This window comes from Zootoca vivipara, chromosome 10 (genome assembly GCF_965207765.1).
Source record: "Zootoca vivipara chromosome 10, rZooViv2.hap1.1, whole genome shotgun sequence".
NCBI classification, from domain to species: Eukaryota; Metazoa; Chordata; class Lepidosauria; order Squamata; family Lacertidae; genus Zootoca; species Zootoca vivipara.
Window position 1 is genome coordinate 14,222,774 of NC_142593.1, and position 19,790 is coordinate 14,242,563.

Sequence of the window (19,790 nt, forward strand, 5' to 3'; positions counted from 1 at the left end):
AGAGAAATATTCCAAACAAGAAAATTGAAATAAGAACCCATGTCTGTGTACAAGTTGAAATCTAGTTTCTTTGTATTTTCTTGTTGATTTCCCCCCAAGAGATTTTATTGCTAACACTGGTAAAAATTATTCAAAGTTGGGGGCTTTCAGTCTCACTTGTTTAAATGAGAGAGATTTAAGCATGGGCCCTGGAGTCTTTGAGACTAAAATAAACCCTCAACTTTTTGATGTATTGTGAATATTTTTTGCCAGAGTGTAACCTCTAGCAAGGCCTCAAGAGAAACTTTAATACAACTTCAGTATGTTCTATATGCATCGTTCCATTTATTGTTCATTTCAAAATGTTCTGAATCCTATAAAAGGTAGCAGCTCACGTGACATAGGGAATGATGAGTTTCACCACTTCCCACCAAGTCACTGCAACTGTAACAACTTTGATAAATTTTCCTATTAGTGAAAATTTTCTCTTGATTTCTGCTTTCGTTATTTGGCTGTATTCATCAATACAGGAAAACATTTGAAATTATTTTGTGAACTTATTCAAAAATCCTTAAATATTATTATCATTTATTGAATCTATTAAATACCCTGCTCTTCCTCCAGAATCAGACCAGGGCAGCAAACAAATCCACAATCAAAAACAAAAACACACTCTTTAAAGCATTCTAAAAACAATTATAATTAAAAACATCCAAAAGCAGCTATTCCATCCGGTGATATGGCTCCATTATGCCCTAAGGTGATAGATAATATGTCAATGTGCACTGTCAATGTGTATTGTATCAAATCCATTATTTCACAGAAAGCTTACATATGAATAGTAAGTACCTCCTAAGATCTCCTATTTGCTCCCTTTCATGAAAAAAATATACAGTAAAAGGTTTTTTTTTAAAAAAAATAAAGAAATAAAAATGGAAGCACTAGAAGTAACCCATATAAAGGTCATATGGAGTTCACCAGGATTTTGCTAAGCATGCACTCAGAGCATCTGCTTTTTATTTTCATGTTGTTCTGATAACAATAGTATCGTGGCAAAATTCCAGAGCAACTACTTTATGATCATATACAGTCAGGCTGCTTAGTGACTGACAGCTATTGTTCTCATTGCCTTCTCCTGAGGCAGAGCAATCAGGCAGAGAACAGACCTACTTTCTTAAAGGAGACAAAAAGAACTCAAGACATCTCCTCAGGGTGAAAACTACTCTAGCATAAGGTTTAACCATTCAGACCACGCAAATAAAAAAGGACAGGCGCTTTTAAGGATCATTTCCCGTATGTGATTGGTAACCTAGATATATCATAAGATCACAGATTACCTTGACGTGACCGTTTCTTATTGAACAAGATTCTCCTCTAATGGCATTTATCATTTGTAATGTGCACAGGAAATAATTGGGTCTATATCCACTATGGCAGATAGTTCCTTACGTTAGATAAGGTCTTATAGCATTCATAAAGACTTTGAAATGCTTCCTGCCTAGGGTGGCTGAGTTTCAAATTCATTTCTGTATTCTATACTGTATGCAAACGCACTACAATTCGATATTACATTGCTCTCAAAAACTGAAAAGTTTTATGGCTACTCTTGGAAATTAAAGATTAGTATCTTTAAATATGATGAATAAATAAAGCCCTTTGAATGGGTCTGGGTAGACAAGAAAATGATATGTTTACACTTTGGCAGTCCTTACATCTCAGAAAGCAAAATGCTCTGAGACATATGTATGCTTGCATTGCGTTTGTTAGACAGACTTACGTTCCCCAAAGACCTTAGAAAGACCACCAGACAAATTTTGCTTTACACCTCCTAGCGTATTCAGATTACAGTCCCCCTTCAAGTGGAGCAAGACATTTTCAGCCAGTCTCCCAAGAGAGATTTAAAAATGAACTCAAATGTCTTGGAATGTCTGAACAAACCACCATAGAGAATTGAAGAATTTAAAAGTGTCCATCAGACATGGAATAAAATGGACCATTTCCATCCCTGGGGTAGATTTGTACTAGGTATGAACTTGGCCCAACATCTTTATATTCAGCATACTTCAGCAGGGGAAAACCATTCTTTTGGCTCATAAAACCCATCTCATAGTATTTTACTGACTGCTGGAAGCAAGATATTTGATGCAACCCACCAATGGCCATGCAGATGTTTAGAGAGACAGCTTAATCATTCTGAAAGTTACCACAGCAAGTTTATACCACTCCACATTTGCTATGGTATTAACACAGACCAGACAGAACACAGGCTGGTTTACAGAAACTGTAGGTCTTGAGCCCACGACATTTTTCAAAATGCCAAATGTTCCTGTCTCTCTACCACTGTTGTTGAAGTGAGTTGTATACTGTGCCTGGCTGTATGTCTAAATTTAAACTATTTCAGCTGTAAGATCAATAATACTTATACTTAACATTTATATCACACTTTGAATGTTCAATGAACTTCACAGACCTAATCTTGTAATTTTTACAGCACAACAAACCTATAATGATATTATTACAGTGGTACCTTGGTTCTCAAACGCCTTGGTACTCAAACGCCTTAGTTCCCAAATGCCGAAAACCCAGAAGTGTTCTGGTTTTCAAACGTTTTTCAGAAGCTGAACGTTCAATGCGACTGTCGGCTATTGTTTTTGGGGCACCTGCACCAATCAGCTGTGCCTTGGTTTTTGAACATTTCGGAAGTCAAACGGACTTCCGGAACAAATTAAATTTGGCGCTTTTGTTTTTGCTATTTGTTTTGCTATTTGTTTTTGAGGCTTTTCAGTTAATTTGTTTTTGTAACTATGTGGAACCCAGTTCAGCTACTGATTGATTGATTGATTGTGTGACTGCCGAAATGGATAAAAGCCCCCCATCCAAACAATGACTATCATCAGTGCAGGTAAGAAAAAAAATTAATTTTAATTTTGATCATCTACAATACTGTCCTGTTTATTTTATAGTACAGTACATTGATTATTGCTTTCATTTTATGGATCAATGGTCTCGTTAGATAGTAAAATTCATGTTAAATTGCTGCTTTAGGGGTTGTTTTTAAAAGTCTGGAACGGATTAATCCATTTTGCATTACTTTCTATGGGAAAGCGCGCTTTACTGGCCGAGGGAGCCAGCGTACAGCTTCCAGGTCATTTGGCCAGCATGACTAAGCCGCTTCTGGCAAACCAGAGCAGCGCACGGAAACGCCGTTTACCTTTCCGCTGTAGCGGTACCTATTTATCTACTTGCACTTTGACGTGCTTTCGAACTGCTAGGTGGGCAGGAGCAGGGACGGAACAATAGGAGCTCACCCCGTAGTGGGGATTCGAACCACCGAACTTCTGATTGGCAAGCCCTAGGTAGGCTCTGTGGTTTAACCCACAGCGCCACCCGCATCCTTGAACAGATCTCATAGCACTTTCCTATAACAGAGGATATTGTTAGAATCCTGAGAATCACAGGGCTGAGATTTTTCATTGGCAAGGCCTTGAAGGAGCTCTTTGATCTAGCCAGGATTTCATGAAAACAGTTGAGTGCCTTCACATGCAGAGTAGGCACGATGCTGCTGCAGTTTGTGTACCATTATCATGTAAACTGTAGTGGCAACCGGCATCTCCATGTGGACCCAACCCTACTGCCTGCCCCCAGTGCTCCCATGGACAACTGTATGGGACCAAGAAATGTGAGGAAACAGACTAAAATTGGCAGTTGGGACTAGTTTCTAGATATCCTGATTATGCCAATGTTTCCTAAAGAAACCATAAACCGCCTTAACTGCCATGATACCTCATTGTATTCACTGAAAAATTTCAAAAAGCTGACATGTTTTTCAGATGCGAGCAGAATACAGTCGTACCTTGGTTTTCAAATGCCTTGGGCGTCGAACATTTTGGCTTCCTGACGATCGAAAACTGGAAGTGATTGCTCCGGTTTTCGAACATTATTTGGAATCTGAACATCCAATGTGACTTCCACGGCTTCCTGCAGCCAGTTGGAAACCACGCTTTGGTTTCTGAACGTTTTGGAAGTCAAACAGACTTCTGGAACCAATTCTATTCAACATGTAATGCTGAAGTATGCAAAATATGCAATCTGTTCATAGTGTTCATGAAAATCATTTGTTAACAATGCTACAGTGGTACTTCTAGTTAAAAACTTACAGTGGTACCTCGGCTTATGAATGACTCGACAACCGAATTTTTCGACTTACGATGGGGGTAATGGCCGCACGCTTACAAATGTCTCGACATCCGGGGGGAAACTGTGGCGGTTTTAGATAGGGATTTTTCGACTTACGAATTTTTCCATTTTCAATGCATTCCTATGGGAAATCACGTTTCCAATGGCGTTTTTCGACTTACGAATTTTTCGACTTACGAAGGTGCCTTCGGAACGGATTAAATTCGTAAGTCGAGGCACCACTGTAATTCGTTCCGGAAGTCCGTTCTTAACCTGAAGCTGTTCTTAACCTGAAGCACCACTTTAGCTAATGGGGCCACCTGCTGCCGCCGCGCTGCCAAAGCACGATTTCTGTTCTCATCCGGTTCTACTAAAACATACAGATCAGCTGTGGCATTCCAGCTCACACCATAGCATCTCTGTCCAGCTCAAAAAGGGGTCCAGGTGGGAGTTCACTTGCAGGAACGGTGATGGCCAAAAAGCCACTTCTAGCACTCTCCCGAAGGGTGCACTAGTTCTGGGGATGAATGGGAGTAGGATTTATAAGGCATCCCTGCCCGTCTCCTTCTCTTCCTCCTCCTTTCGATACAGTAGAGAGGCCAATGGTGAAGGTGAACAGGGTGGGCCTTGAGGGGGCCTAAACAGATTGGAGCTGGGTGCCATATTCAGGGAGCAGAACCAGGAAGACCTCCCCCAAACCTGAAGGAGTGTGACATACATGGGTAAGGAGCTGACACTAAGGCACACCTGCAGGTTAGGCCCATCAAATCATTACAGGTTTAGGAGCCAGGTTTAGGTTTAGGAGAATTGAGTATTTCCCACATATGGTTTCATTTCCCCTATGCAGTTCCTAAGTTCTTAATAAAGTGGCCCTAGTTAAAGCCACGATCAACTAAATGTGGTATAGTCCAGTCCTTCTTTTTCCTAGTAAAAAGGAGAAGGAATGTACAAAGTCTCAAAACAAATGACAGGGGCTGGATGTCAAAAAAGCGTTTCAGTTTAAAGCGTTGTAAATTCAAGCAGGGAAAACAGGTAGAGAAAAACTGGACTCCACATTGCCATCTGGTGGCACAATGTTATATCGCACATGCAACATATATAAATCACTTTCTTTACCAGCCTAGCTGTGAGAGTTCTCCTGAAAATACGTCTACCTGAACACCTTTGTATACCAAGTTTTATTTTCTGCCCTTCGTTTCCTAGAACAACCCATTATTTTGGCACATTGTAACAACTTATATGTTCTCCTCCTATTTAAGTACAATAAAGTGGTTCCTGCGTAATGCTCAAGGAAAACAGGATTTTAAGGTATTACAGAAATGTTGCATTCTGCACTTCAAGTACAGCCCCTTAGAGACACTGTTCTTAAATAATATACAGTATATTAGGAGCAAATAAAAACATTTGATTACATTTTTGTTCACTTTTTTTCCTTAAACATTCAGATCATTGGGGAGCAATATTGCTTTAGTCCTCTGTAGTACATATTCAGCAGATAATGCAAAATATAGAACATTTCACTTACAACAACATCTCAAGTGAAAAAGGTGCCTTTGGGACTAAGAATATTGCATTATATAAACACAATTAGAATGCACAGTACTCTAAGCCAATGCCAGTTTACCATCAACAGCAACAGAAGCAAATTATAAATGCTCTCTGAAGCTCAATGACAAATGAAAACTTTATACACAGAAACAATCCCAAGTTACCAAAACTTTCCTCCAGAGGAAAAAAACTTAGCTGTAATGTAATAGACATCATACTTCGGACTTTTGCTCATCTGAAGATGTATTTCAGTGCATTTCACATTCTAAACCAAATCTAATGCACACTACTTGAGATCCAGTCTTACACTTTCCTAAACTTGCAGTGCCTGGCAAACTGAGAAGCAAGGAACTCTGATATTCTATAACCGGAAAGTGATACGTTGCTTGCAATGTTTTGTTTTGTTTTTAGTCAGAGGCCTTTGCCTATTAATAATAATAATAAAAAAATTCATAAAATTATTGTTGTTCCAGAAATAGTTGCATTATTTTGTAAAGTTCACTTTTTCACATCTATTTTTCCTACAGCCTTCCCCTTCTATTCACTTTCATATGTTACACTGTTGGCTTTCGACCTTCTGGCGTATCTGTCATTTCCCTATGAATGTTGTATATAAAGAAATAATTTGTATTCAGGAATCTAAGCTCCCCCTCCTCCATTTCTTTCTTTTCTTTTGTAAAAGCTTCTTGCCCAATGAAGTAGAAGAAAAGAGAAAATGTAATGCTCAGAGGTATAAAAACACTTCAATTGTATTTCTTTCAGACACTATATATTTCACAAGACACTTTAAGGCATTTTGGAATATAATACATGGAACCGAAGAATTGTTTAAAGCAAGTTCAGATAGTTCTTTTTGTTGTTCATATACTGAAAAACAGGATACACTGGAGAATAATTATGATGACAAGAAACTTAAAACCACAAATATGAATGTGGTTCATCACCAAGATACAATCTGTGGTGGGTTTTCCCCTGCTTAAGTTTCTTATTGTCTCACAGTTCTTTATTTAAATGGAAGTTAAGGATTGTTGATGCTATACACAAACACACACGCACAATATCAAGGAAACAGTGAAACCCATGAAGGCTACCTGAATTACTTTTCATTCTGCTCACAAGGTTGGTATAGATGACAGTGGATGGCATGAACCCACTATTAAATCTGAATTTGATACAAAAGGATGGTGTATGTTTTTTTATAACATACTATGCTTTGTAATATATTATGTTATAAAATATGTGCGGGTGTTTGTCTCTTTTTAAACAAATGGGGTTTTTTTTTTAATCCTTGTACCATTATTTTCTACCCTCTGGCAGATTTTCCTGCAGGTCTTGAGCTTGCCGAGCAATATTTAAATGGGGGGAGATTAAATTCCTTACCCCAATTATTCCACCTACCCTCTGAATGCAGAATTCCCTCCTTCAAGTCAGCTGAAGACTTCCTATCTTGAGGTGGTATTCAACTAAGTTTACAGAGAGTAGACCCACTGAAATTAATAAGCATGACTAAGAAAGGTCCATTCATTTCAATAAGTCTACTCGGGGTAAATGCTAGCCTTGGGTAAAACCACCCTTGAAGTCTGAATACTGGGTAAGCTTGCAAAAATGTGAATCTAAAAATTGTGATTCCTGAGGCTCTTTCTCAATAACTCAGATTGGGTCCAGGTATGGTGCTCAGTGATTACTTTTCATTCATTCATTTGACAAAGTAATAATTATAAATAAATAAGAATAAAAATGTGCACCTCACCACCGAGACCATTCCATTATAACTATCCAACCTCCCAGAATTTCAACAGCTCTTGCAATGGTTTGACCCCTTTCCGTTTTAACAGTACAAATTCAACATACACCCTCCGTATTTCCTCGAAATAATTTCTCCTGAATATTCCCCATCTTACCTTAATGACACATGTTAATTTATCATTAATATCTATATCCCACACCTCTTTATACAATTCTTCCATTTTATATTGTGCTTGCCCCTTCCACTTCCTAGCTATCATAATTCGTGCAGCTGTCAATAAATTTGTGAGCACGTCCTTCATGGCCTGTGAACCTTCTTTTTAAGGATCTGCTCCACTTCTTACTCAACAGACATTTCCAATAATGGCTCTGGTTCTGTTCTGGTTCAGTTAAAAACAAGATCCAGCTTTCAGTTCAAGTTCAGATTCGGTTTGATCCCCTGGTTATTCTTATTCTCCTATTGAGTTAGCTGAGTGCATTCCTTGGCTTTGGGTTGTCAATTCACTTTAGACTTTCAAGGGCTGATTAAAAACTAAATGTTTCTCTGAGAATCTGGCAGTGTTTGCATCTCATGTGCATATCCCACAGAGATTGTGCCAAGGGATCCTGTTTCTCCTCTCTTCTGCATCTGCCAGGTCCTGTGAGAAACATAACTGTGAGTAGGGAACTTGCAAACTTTACAGACATTCTTGATGGGAAATGGCACTGCAGGGAAGCAAGATGATTGTGTCTGAAAAGTTCCATAATAAACGTGCACAGTTTAGAAGTAAAAAGATGTAGGGGTTTGTTTTTTGCTTTTGATCTGTCATGTCTGTTTTGTCAACATGAAATATCAAGTTGAAATTTTTTATTTCTTTTTCTTTTCTTTTCTTGGCCAAACACTCTCACTAAATCAGGGGAGCAAAGTACAGTGGTATACCTTGGTTCTCAAACGCCTTGGTACACAAACAACTTGGAACTCAAACACTGCAAACCTGGAAGTAAGTGTTCCGGTTTGCGAAGTTTTTTTGGAAGCCGAACGTGCTCTGTTTTGAGTGTTATGCTTCCAATTTGAGTGTCACACTTCCATTTTGAGTGTTACAATGAGGTCTGCCTGTTTTTGCTTTTTATTTTGTGTTTTTGTTTTTTTCGGCTTTTTTGTTTTGTTTTGGTGACTGTGTGGAACCCAGTTCAGCTACTGATTGATTGTGTGACTGCAGTACATTGTTTATTGCTTTCATTTTATGGATCAATGGTTTCGTTAGATAATAAAATTCAGATTAAGTTTGAGAACCAAGGTACTACTGTATCTTTTATAGCAGCTGTGCTCTTAAAAATCCTCTTCTCAATCAAACTCTATTAAGCAGGACCAGACACCAGTCTATGTCCCCAGAACAAAGAAGGACTCATGTCCAGCTGTGCTGCTGGATCTGCCAGGGCACCTGACCACCACACTGCTGTTGCCCCCATCACTGCCAGCCAGAAGCATCCCTGACTGGCTGTGGTGTTGGTGCTTGGGAATGAGAAGTGAGCTGGTGCTCAGTTCTGATGCACAGTGATCAGCCACCAAGTTAGAGTTTCCAAAATGCAATGCTCGACATCAAGCATTTCATTTTGAGCAACATAAAGGTGTTGCGTGGTGACAATGAATCACAGGTGAATGCCAGGCTGTGCTGCTGCCACCCAGGTTGGTGCTGCATAAGCAGTATAACCAAGGGTTGTAAACGGCCTCGGCCCAGTATACCTGAAGGGGCGTCTCCACCCCCACCGTTCAGCCCGGACACTGAAGCCCAGCTCTGAAGGCCTTCTGGAGGTTTCCTCACTGCAAGAAGTGAGGTTACAGGGAACCAGGGAGAGGGCCTTCTCGGTAGTGGCGCCCATCCTGTAGAATGCCCTCCCATTAGACGTTAAGGAAATAAACAACTATCTTACTTTTAGAAACCCAGCCAGATGGGCGGGGTTTAAATAAATGATGTGGATGATGATGATGTTTTAGAATGCTAAAGTTTGAGCTGCGGAGTAGCCATTGCTTTTTCACCATATACAGTAATAATAATAATCCCCTCACATGATCTGAATGCTTTGAGAAACAAAGTGTTTCCTAAGTCAGTTTTATTAAGACTGCGATCCACAGAACTGCTTCCGCTGCAGTTCTAACCATCTCCCTTCCCTCCGTATTATTTGGAAACAAACACATCAATCAATACTATTACAGCTTCATGAACAATTTCCCCCGATGTGACTCTGACACTGTGGTGTGCTGATTCTGTAGCTGCAAGGGACAGCTTCAACTTGTTTGTGTCCAGTTCCAATTACATCGATCTGTCTACAGTATTCACTCAATAATCCTTTAATTTAATTCAAATGAATGTCAAGTCTTTTGCTGAAAAGAGAATATTTTGTATGTGTATATCCCATTACATAATGTAACGTGTCTTTTCCACCTCTTCATCCATTTTCATCAAAATACACTTCAGGCAATACAAACACTCACTATTATGGTAACAAGTTTGTCAAAGAAAGATCAGATAGAAACAAAAAAAAGAGCCTAAAGTATCACTTTTCATCTATGATAATTTTTGGAGGATGCTATGGCATGTCATATTCAGACATCTCTGCTAAAATCTTTGACTCAGAGTGGATATCTTATACTTTGTGGATATGAAACTACTACAATTACCATTTTAAAACAAAGGGAAAGGAGAAAATTGTGTGCTTGGAGTTGCTTAGGGGAAATAGTGAAGGGTGTAAGAGGGGCAATGTTTGGAAGCAGCAGGAAGGTCATTGTATAGCGAGATGTTTGCTGACCTAAGATAAAACACATAATGTGTAAAGCAGGGATGCAGGCATAACACATAAGAGATTAGAAATCATTTTAATGAGAGACTAGCAAAATGCATCAGGTGGCTCTGCTAGGACTAATGAAATATAAAGGTCTGGTGTTGCAGTGAAATGAGGTGAACATCCCCTGCAGATGCATCTTGCAAAAATAGTGCACTAGAGTGTGTTTATACTGGGCTGTCCACACATCAATCAACATCAATAGTTGTTTGGTGATTACTTTGCTTACTGTATTGTTGTTGGAGGGGATATTTTGCACTACAAAATTTTGCAGTATGTGATATGACATGTTACATAATTTCAGCAGGAAGCTACAGGACATGCACTGACTGGGAATGAAGCAGTATGTTCACCCTGAAACTTTTGCACATCCAAACAGTATTGAAAGCAGAATCATATATTACCACCCTGATACTATCATGAGCACAAATCATAATTGCACAATAAAAATGACGTCCAGAGGGACCTGTTATCTATCAGAGTCACAACAAGCTTTTTTTTTTTACCTTACCCCACTTCAACACAATGAAGTGTTTTCCATAGCGGCGCAGTTGGTGGAAGGCAGTAGGGAGCTTTGTTTTACGTTACATAGCTGCAACCTAAGTAAGAGCTCAGCTTTAATTACGCTTCATGCTATCAGTTAGGGCTCATCCAGACTCCCTTTGGTGCTGCGTTCCTAAGCAAAGGTCCAAGCTTTAAAGCACTGTGTCTGAGCACTTTATTTTGGCCCCACAAAACCCTGCCAGTTAATCAGAGCAAGCGGCAACCTGTGGAAAACTCGAATCGCCATTCGTTCCGATTCAGCATTATAAAGCGGGTTTTCGCAAAGAAAGTGCCAGAGCAAAAAAGAAGGAGAAAGCTGTATCATTTCCTTAGCTGCCAAGGGTACGCAAAATCAGAAGGTCTACAATAAGAGTTTCACACATGTTGCATGTACTGTATTGCATTCTCAGCTGCATAGTAAATAAATATTTCAGGAACAGAGCAATCCTAACTACAATCTTCTGTGGCGAAGCAGCAGAGGATTCTCTCTGCATCTACCAAAAGTGCAGGTGGGTGAAACTTGTTGCTGGAAGTATCCCTGCCAGCATCAATCCTGAAACATGGAGATTAGCCTAACCCTAATCTGGTACTTCCGTTTGGAGAAGCCTAGAGCTGGTGCAGCAAACATTAGCAATTTTTACTGCCACCATCTTCCATCCTGGCTAGCATAATTAGAGAGCTATGGCTCTGGTGAGACTCCACCACTCTGTCCAGTTTTGCTGCACCAGAACTGCAGCCTAAGGAAGCAGTGCGCTATTTTTTACTAAACCAAAACGGGGATTAAGGATCATACTACAGATTATGTGAGAGATCTGTAATTGGAATTCCTGATCTATGTACGTTTTCAAAAACCAAAATACAGCTGCAGGGCTGGGATTGCCAATTTGTTGGGTGTGGGAGGGTGCTTGTTGGGACATATTATCATGAACTGAACAGAGTATATGAATAGTTTGGCCCTTACTCCTGGTACTTTTAAAGAGAATTCTGCTGAACTCAAAACTGATGTGACTTCACTTGATCCAGTAATTGAGAAAATGATGATCTACAAGACCAATAAGCAACAAAATACAAACTAGATGTAAAGAAGTGTGTGTGTGTGTGTGTGTGTGTGTGTGTGCGCGCGCGCACTTAAAATCAAAGTTTGCTTTCCGACATTTAAAAAAGTTGTGTATGATGGTGATGATTAGTTGGATTATAGCTACATATCATGGAAACAGATATTAGGAATACCTGTGATAGTTATAGGGTTCTAACAGATTAGACATGTTTAAAATCACATTGTTAATATGTCTGAAAAAGAAAAGTTGTGGTTATTCTTGTATAAGTAGCAGGTCTTTTATTTACCGCTCCCCCCCCCAAAAAAAAATGTTTTACTTAAAAGTGTATATGTGAAAGCAACTGCTCCAAAAATTTCTGAATGGCTTAAAGCACAATATACAATTGAATTTATGAACAAAGCAACACATGTTTATATACTGTGATGATAAGAAAATAAGTTTGAAGAAGTTCCATGTACTGGAACAAGTATTAGGATAATGTTCAGTCTTGCTTGAAAGAACGTATTATATTGCCTAGTTATTTTTTAAAAATAAAAAATAAAAGTTTTAATATGCTATGTATGCTATGAAACAATTACAGATGGACAGAGTGGATGTCCAGGCACTTTCTCCCAGGATCACTAATCTGTTTATTTGGTGAGAATCCTACTACCACTTCACAATGAAAAGCTCTATTTGTCAACACAGATGAGGAAATCACACATGCCTTACAGCTCAGATAATAACAAACAGCATAGCTCAAATTATGCAAGCTAAAAGCGTTGTTTCATTTGACTATGGCCAATTTGATTTGCAGCAGGGCAGTCCAATAAAAGCAGCATCTCATTCTTCTTTTGTCTGCTAGGGGAACATGGAGGCATGCCAGAAAGCCCAGACTGCTTCTCCCCAAACCCTGCCTCAACTGCGTGTGAACAAAATTGCCTTTTTCTTTCCTAATCTGTCCTTGAAATATCATTTTTCTGAAGGGTGTTTTTTTTAAAGCACCAAGTTAGATGCAATTCGTATGCAAAAACTTTTTACAGAGGATCACTAACATCCCAGGGGATCTCTCAATTCAAGGTACAGGCTCGGCAACAAGGGCTCTTTCACAAGACTTCTGTTGCACAGAGACAAGAACACAGTATCTGCACTGTTGAACCCGATGACATTAGCAGCAAGTGGCAAAAGAACAGAGGGAAAGCAGGGACAGAAGAAAGAGCTTTAGCACCAGCACTAATGAAAGGAAGAAAATAGTTATGGAGAACATAGCAACAAGACTTCGTTCCTCAAAATGCAATCAGTGGATAATTGAATTTGGTTAAATTGCTGTGCTTTCTTCTGTATTAGAAAAGCAAAGGAAAAAGAACGAAAGGCCCATTTTGCAGGTATACATAGGCATATTCTGCTGAGTTTCACCTGCAGTTTTAATAATATTTGAAGGAACAGTAAAAATGTCCCCAAGACAACAGCATGAAAGAAATGCACTTGAGAACCCACACTTAGTTTTCTTCTAGACCTCCAGGGAGCCAGAACAGACAAACAACTGCTACCCTGTTAATAGAATAATAGAATCTAATAATAGTAATAGTAATAGTAATAGTAATAGTAATAGTAATAGTAATAATAATAATAATAATAATAATAATAGAATAGAATCTCCCCACATTCTAAATACCTTCCTGAGAGCATATTTTAGGACTGACCCACTAGTCAATTGTGCCCTGTTTGGGGATAATTTCTATATACTGACTGTTGCTAGAGTGGCTGAGTTGTATCCAACACCAGTCGTACTCAGAGGAGACCCATTAAAATTAATCTGCATGGCAAATGTAGGTTCATTAATTTCAAAGGTCCCACTTCACATAAAACTTAGTTAAATACAATTTAGTGCTGTAATTAGCCTGCTATTGTCCTGCTCGGAGCAAGCACTTTCAGTTGAAGTGATAAGGCAACAAGCTCATCACACTCATGGGTTAAGTGATAAGATAATAAGCATGATGACCATTTAATGCCAGTTTTTGGACTTTGGGCTGCCAAGTATGAATCACAAGGATTTATGTAAATAACAACATGTGACTTCACCTAGCAATACTCAAGTTAAAGTGAAATAGCTCTGTTTACTCATTTCTTCCCCCCCCTTGTTATCACCATAACAAAACTAAATCTGTGTCCTTGCTATCTTTATTTTTGTTACTTAGTAGTTTCAGTATACAAGGGTGTAGCATTTTACACAGTGAGTTTAACAAACAAAAGTGCAAAAAATGTAATCAATAAATTAGATCTGAAACATGAAAAGTTGGTTGCCATTTCACCCAAGGAGGATCTTCCTCCTTTATCTTCCTCCAATATTTTTTGCCAGTTCATATTTCTATCACATGTTGGGACGGACGGATGGACACACCCTTCTTTTTATATTTTCAACATATGTCTAGATAGTTCTTATTTATTCTATGTATTTTTCAGGGGTGATACGCCATCTGGACAAGACTTTAAAGCAGTTCTCCTTTATGCCCATATTCAGGGAGAACTTTCATGCATTTAACAAAAGCTTTCCCCGCACATCAACTTAATATTTTCTCCAATATTTTGGGCCCATTTTACTGTGTAGTCTTTGTGTCATTTTTAATAATTGATGGATTTTCCCCAAAATATGTTTGTTTTTATTCTTAACGTCCCAAACTCTATTTGTCCATCAGTTGTAATAAAATACTACACACAATGATTTTGAAAATATTTGAATTGTGGATAATTTCCCCCCTGCATCGTTCTCTCTTTTGGCTTCTAAATATGAAACCATATTTTCCTGAATTATTAATTGTTTGAAAAGGTATGGTTGTTCAAGCTATTTTGTTGCAATAGCAGCTTTTCATATCATCTGTTCAAGTGCTAAAAGCCACATCCTGTGTGCCAGGAAACAAATTAATGTAGAGTTTTATCTGCTGACATTTGGCACTTCCTAATTTAATAAAGAGAAGACAGAGAAACAATCATACACACAGAGATCCTATACCTTCATGTAAATCAGAGCTAACTTTTCAGACAGGCACTGGGGATCCCTGGCACAAGATTTTAAAAATCTCCATGCAAAGACGGTTAGCAGAACAGACAGAGCCCCAGACAGACAGCAGCAGATGTAGACTTACCACTGGAACAGTTGGGTCCACCCCAGCCAGGCTCACATTGACAGGTGTTCGGAGCAATACAGCGACCATGGATACATTTATCAGCACAGTGAGCTGTCAGAGAAAGAGGGAAATTATCAAAGAAAGAAAGAATAAAAATATTGATATTTTTTTTAACCCTCTACTTTCCATAATCCAGCTGTTTTATACTGTCTCCAGTTTCTCCTAAAAAAACAAAGACTTATTTAGCATACTTAAAGTTTTTAATAACTTCCCCACATTTACTGAGTGTTTAATACCCTTAGACTGTCCTCTCTAGTTTCAATATTTTGGAAGGGCTTTCACCATGGCTACTTCAACTTCATATATCTATCCAGTTAGGAAAAAAGTAGCTCTTCTCCTTTAGTGACTCTAAATCACCAATTGTGTTCATGAAAGGTGCTTTATAGAGCAATCATAAGCAGGTCAGCGGAGACAAGAACTGGGGAGTCTCCCCCACATCTGACTTCTGCCAGTGGGCATGAAAAATAAGGACAGTTTTTTTGTCCATCTTTGCTGTGCCAGCTCCATTGGGTGATCCACATGGCTTCTAATTCCACAGATCCATGCCCTCTGGCCCCTTGCTCCCACAATGTCCCATTTCTGAGCTTTTATCCGTTCAGGCCTCTGCCACAGGGAAGCCCCCCTGCCATCTCTAGAGGCATTCATCTTCTCCGTGGAGAGGTGATTAAGCTGCATCATAATTACCCACCCCTTCTGTTCCTGCTTTCTTGTTTTATCTCTCTCTCTCTCTTTGTTACATACGCAACTGATACACACCATTTATTTGCCAACCATTTATTGGTCTTTTCTTAATTTTGATATACCAGTAAGTCTCATATTTTTGCAGTCATGATCATCAGTGAGTATGATAGCCTGTGGCTACTGCATTCAGAGGTAAAAGCAAGAGAAGAGAAAATATATATACAACAGCTTCTCTTACAACATTGAAAACGAAGATTCCAGTGGTATAAAGAATGAAAAGGGTGGCATTGACTGCTATCAGATTTTCCTACAGGGCAGGTGTGTTCAACATTTACCCTAACACTTGTCTCTCTTGAACATCCTTACTAAGGGTCTCTACAATTAATCCCTGGTTCTAAAATCACAATGCAGTCCAAAAATAACAAACAGATCTAAGGGGTAGAGCCCCTACTCTCAACACTTTACCCTGTATAAGGTGTTAAAAGGGCAATTATCCACTGAACAGGTAAAGGTAAGGGGACCCCTGACAAGTAAGTCCAGTCGTGAACGACTCTGGGGTTGGGGCGCTCATCTTGCTTTACAGGCCGAGGGAGCTGGCATTTGTCCGCTTCTGCAGACAGTTTTTCCAGGTCATGTGGCCAGCATGACTAAGCTGCTTCTGGCGAAACCAGAGCAGTGCATGGAAACGCCATTTACCTTCCCGCTGGAGCGGTACCTACCGGTATTTATCTACTTGCACTGCCTGCTTTCCAACTGCTAGGTTGGTAGGAGCTGGGAACGAACAACGGGAGCTCACCCCATCACGGGGATTCGAACTGCCGACCTTTCGATCGGCAGACACAAGCAGCACAGTGGTTTAACCCACAGCACCACCCGTGTCCACAAGTACCTAAAAACTGAAATGAACTTTGGACAAAATATGTGAGGAACAGTAGATACAACCCTCTGTCCTCCCTTTTTCCTGGGTCATTATCCCCTCTCCCCTGCTGTCCCTTCCTACCATAGCATTCCATGACTTTTTTTGTAAAATGGTGCGCATCTGCATATTAAGCATGCTTGTAAGGCTATTGCATACTGAAGAGTTTTTATTAAACAAGATTAAATTTTGGTCTTCATATGCTAGGAAACGTTTTTTAAAAAAAATAACGCAGCTGCAAGGGAGATATGTCACACACTAGAAGCAGCTGTAAGAATATTTACGTTTGGACTGAGTTCAAAGATGTTAGGAAGGTATAAGGGGATGTGTTTGTATCATGGCTTGCCAGGAAACTTTTAAGACCAGATGCAGGAAAATGTTGAAGTACAAAGCCTAGTGTAACTTACAATGCAATGCTGCACAATTACCCAAAAGTAAATTTTAATACATTCAGTGGGGCTTGCTCCCAGGTGTGTGGTTAGAGGACTGCAGTCTTAAAAGTCGACTTGTCTATTAGGAATACAAGGAGCTGCAGCATGAGGAGGCTAGCCTGACCTGCGTTATCTAATTGCCTGTAATAACGAGGTGACTGGAAAATTACTGCTAGGCACAAAACAAAGTTACAAACATTATTATTGCGACTCTTGACCGGAAACCAGAATCTGCCTTTTTCTGCGTCGGATCATTTTTGTCAATCTATTGAAAAATTATCTAGTGTTGGGCAATAACTCAGGCAGAGGTTTCTACTGCTGCTATTGAATAGCGTTAGCATAGCTAGGAATAAAAAGTCTTGTGTAGGAAATGTATATTTTTTGTGCATTCTGCAATTTGTGCATTCTGCAATTTGTGCATTCTGCAATTTGTGCATTCCCCAAAGACATTGGGGATAGAACCTGAGATCGTTGGTATAGTGCTCTAAAGCCCGTCCACCTATAAATATCTGTCAGATACAGATGTTACTAGGCATTTCCTTCTCAAAAGAGATCATGTCAATAATATCAACTCTTTAATGCTAAAAATGTGCAGAAATAAATTTAATTGCAGATTAGAGTTTCTTCCGCAGGTAACAATGACTTTAGACTTGCATTTTTATAGACAGCATGTTTCTGCTTTGATGATACTACTGGGTTATGCTGGTTAGTTTGTCATTTGAACAGAAAACCAAAATCCTAACCTATTGCCTACTTAAGGGGGCCTGTATGAGAGGGGGAAAGTGTGGAACTGGTATCTCCTATAGAACACTGAGTGAATTACAGTGGTACCTCAGTACTCAAATGCCTTGGTTTTCAAACGCCCTGGTTCCCAAACTCTGAAAACCCGGAAGTGTTCTGGTTTTCAAATGTTTTTCAGAAGTTGAACGTCCAATACAGCTGTTGGCTGTTGCTTCCGGGGCGCCTGCACCAATCAGAAGCTGCGCCTTGGTTTTTGAACATTTGGAAGTCTAACGGACTTCTGGAACGGATTAAATTTGGCGCTTTTGTTTTTGCTATTTATTTTGCGTTTTTGAGGCTTTTTCGGTTAATTTGTTTTTGTGGCTGTGTGGAACCTAGTTCAGCTACTGATTGATTGATTGATTGTGTGACTGTGGAAATGCATAAAAGCTCCCCACCCCCCATCCAAACAAAGACTATCATCAGTGCAGGTAAGAAAAAAAATTAATTTTAATCATCTACAACATCTAATACTGTCTTATTTTTTATAGTACAGCACATTGGTTATTGCTTTCATTTTATGGATCAATGGTCTTGTTAGATAGTAAAATTCATGTTAAATTGCTGTTTTAGGGGTTGTTTTTAAAATTCTGGAACTGATTAACCCGTTTTGCATTACTTTCTATGGGACAGTGCGCCTTGGATTTGGAACGCTTTGGTTTTAGAACAGACTTCTGGAATGGATTAAGTTTGAGAATGCAAGGTACCACTGTATAAGAAGAATAAAGGGCAACAGTAGTAGGACAGTGGCTTCAACTAGTCACCCTTTGGTTAGTTTCTAGTTGAAAGGATATTTGAGCCAAATATAATCATTTAAAACAAAATAAAAAAAATTCCATCCAGTAACACCTTAGAGACCAACTAGTTTTGTCACTGGTATGAGCTTTCGTGTGCATGCACATGTAACTATAATCATTTAAAACATCCACAAGAAGTTGCAATTTTCTTCAATGCCAGCTATTACCAGTGAAAACATAAACCACTCTGTTTTTATTTACAAGACCAACACGAAAAGTTGGCACTAGAAAAAAGGAAACAAATAATGAATGTTATCTATGTGTTCATTCTAGATGTTTTCTGCTTCTTTTGCTACTATCAGTGCACATGGACACCTACAGCTGGAGAAAGTTTATTCCCCAGGGAAGCTCATTATCCAAATCAAGTATGTGCACTGAGATGACAACATTCGGAGTCATCTCAGTCCATCTCAGAGAATAGGACAGAAAGAGAAGTCAGAAGCCAGCAACAAAAGTTCCATGTGCACCCAGGAAATAAAGTGAGTTTTGTTTTATTTTTTGAAATGGCAAGCGGATGGAAGCATCAGGGAGGATGGACCTTGAGAATAATCCCTTTATTGTCATGTCACTCTCAAGGCCAATGTTCATGGAATCTCAGACATTCATCTCCATCCCTTCCTCTGCAGGAAGAGACCACATTTTTGTTCCCCTTTGCCTGAGAAAGCCACTGTCCACTTTTAATCTTGCACACAAGGATCTTCCTGGCTGACTGACAGCTGAAGAAATAATCAGTGGCTCTTCTAATCCTGGCACCAGAGATGCTAGACAGGAACTTACAACTGCCAACTGGAGCTGTCGTTCGAAGAGTTATGCATCCATCAGCATTGGCACTTACACGGAAAAGAAATTCAGAGAGGGTGAATTAAAATACAGCCTTTTCGATTACTATCAAATCTTCTTGTTGAAGTGAAGGCAAACAGACGAACAAGTCCCTAAGACACCTGCACAGGAAAGTCTACTATGGACTGAAGTTTGGATTAATGTAGCAGTAACAAATTGGTGTTGCTCCATCAGGCACCATGCTTTTTGGGCTCCATAAAGAAATGATCCTACAGCTATATGAAAGCACACTGATAACTCCAACACAATAATGTTAGACCTGTTTTTCTGTCTCCTTTTCTGTTTTCACTTAAGAATCTCAATAATAATAA

General features: G+C 39.3%; 1 protein-coding gene across 1 annotated transcript in view; it reads right to left on the reverse strand.

The window, feature by feature from the left end:
* The window catches only part of MEGF10 (multiple EGF like domains 10), a 112,972-nt gene that overhangs the window by 58,480 nt on the left and 34,702 nt on the right, over nt 1-19,790 (reverse strand). Inside the window, exon 5 of the mRNA XM_035099947.3 lies at nt 14,993-15,085. Coding sequence (XP_034955838.2) covers nt 14,993-15,085 — 93 coding nt within the window. The remainder of the gene's footprint in view (nt 1-14,992; nt 15,086-19,790) is intronic.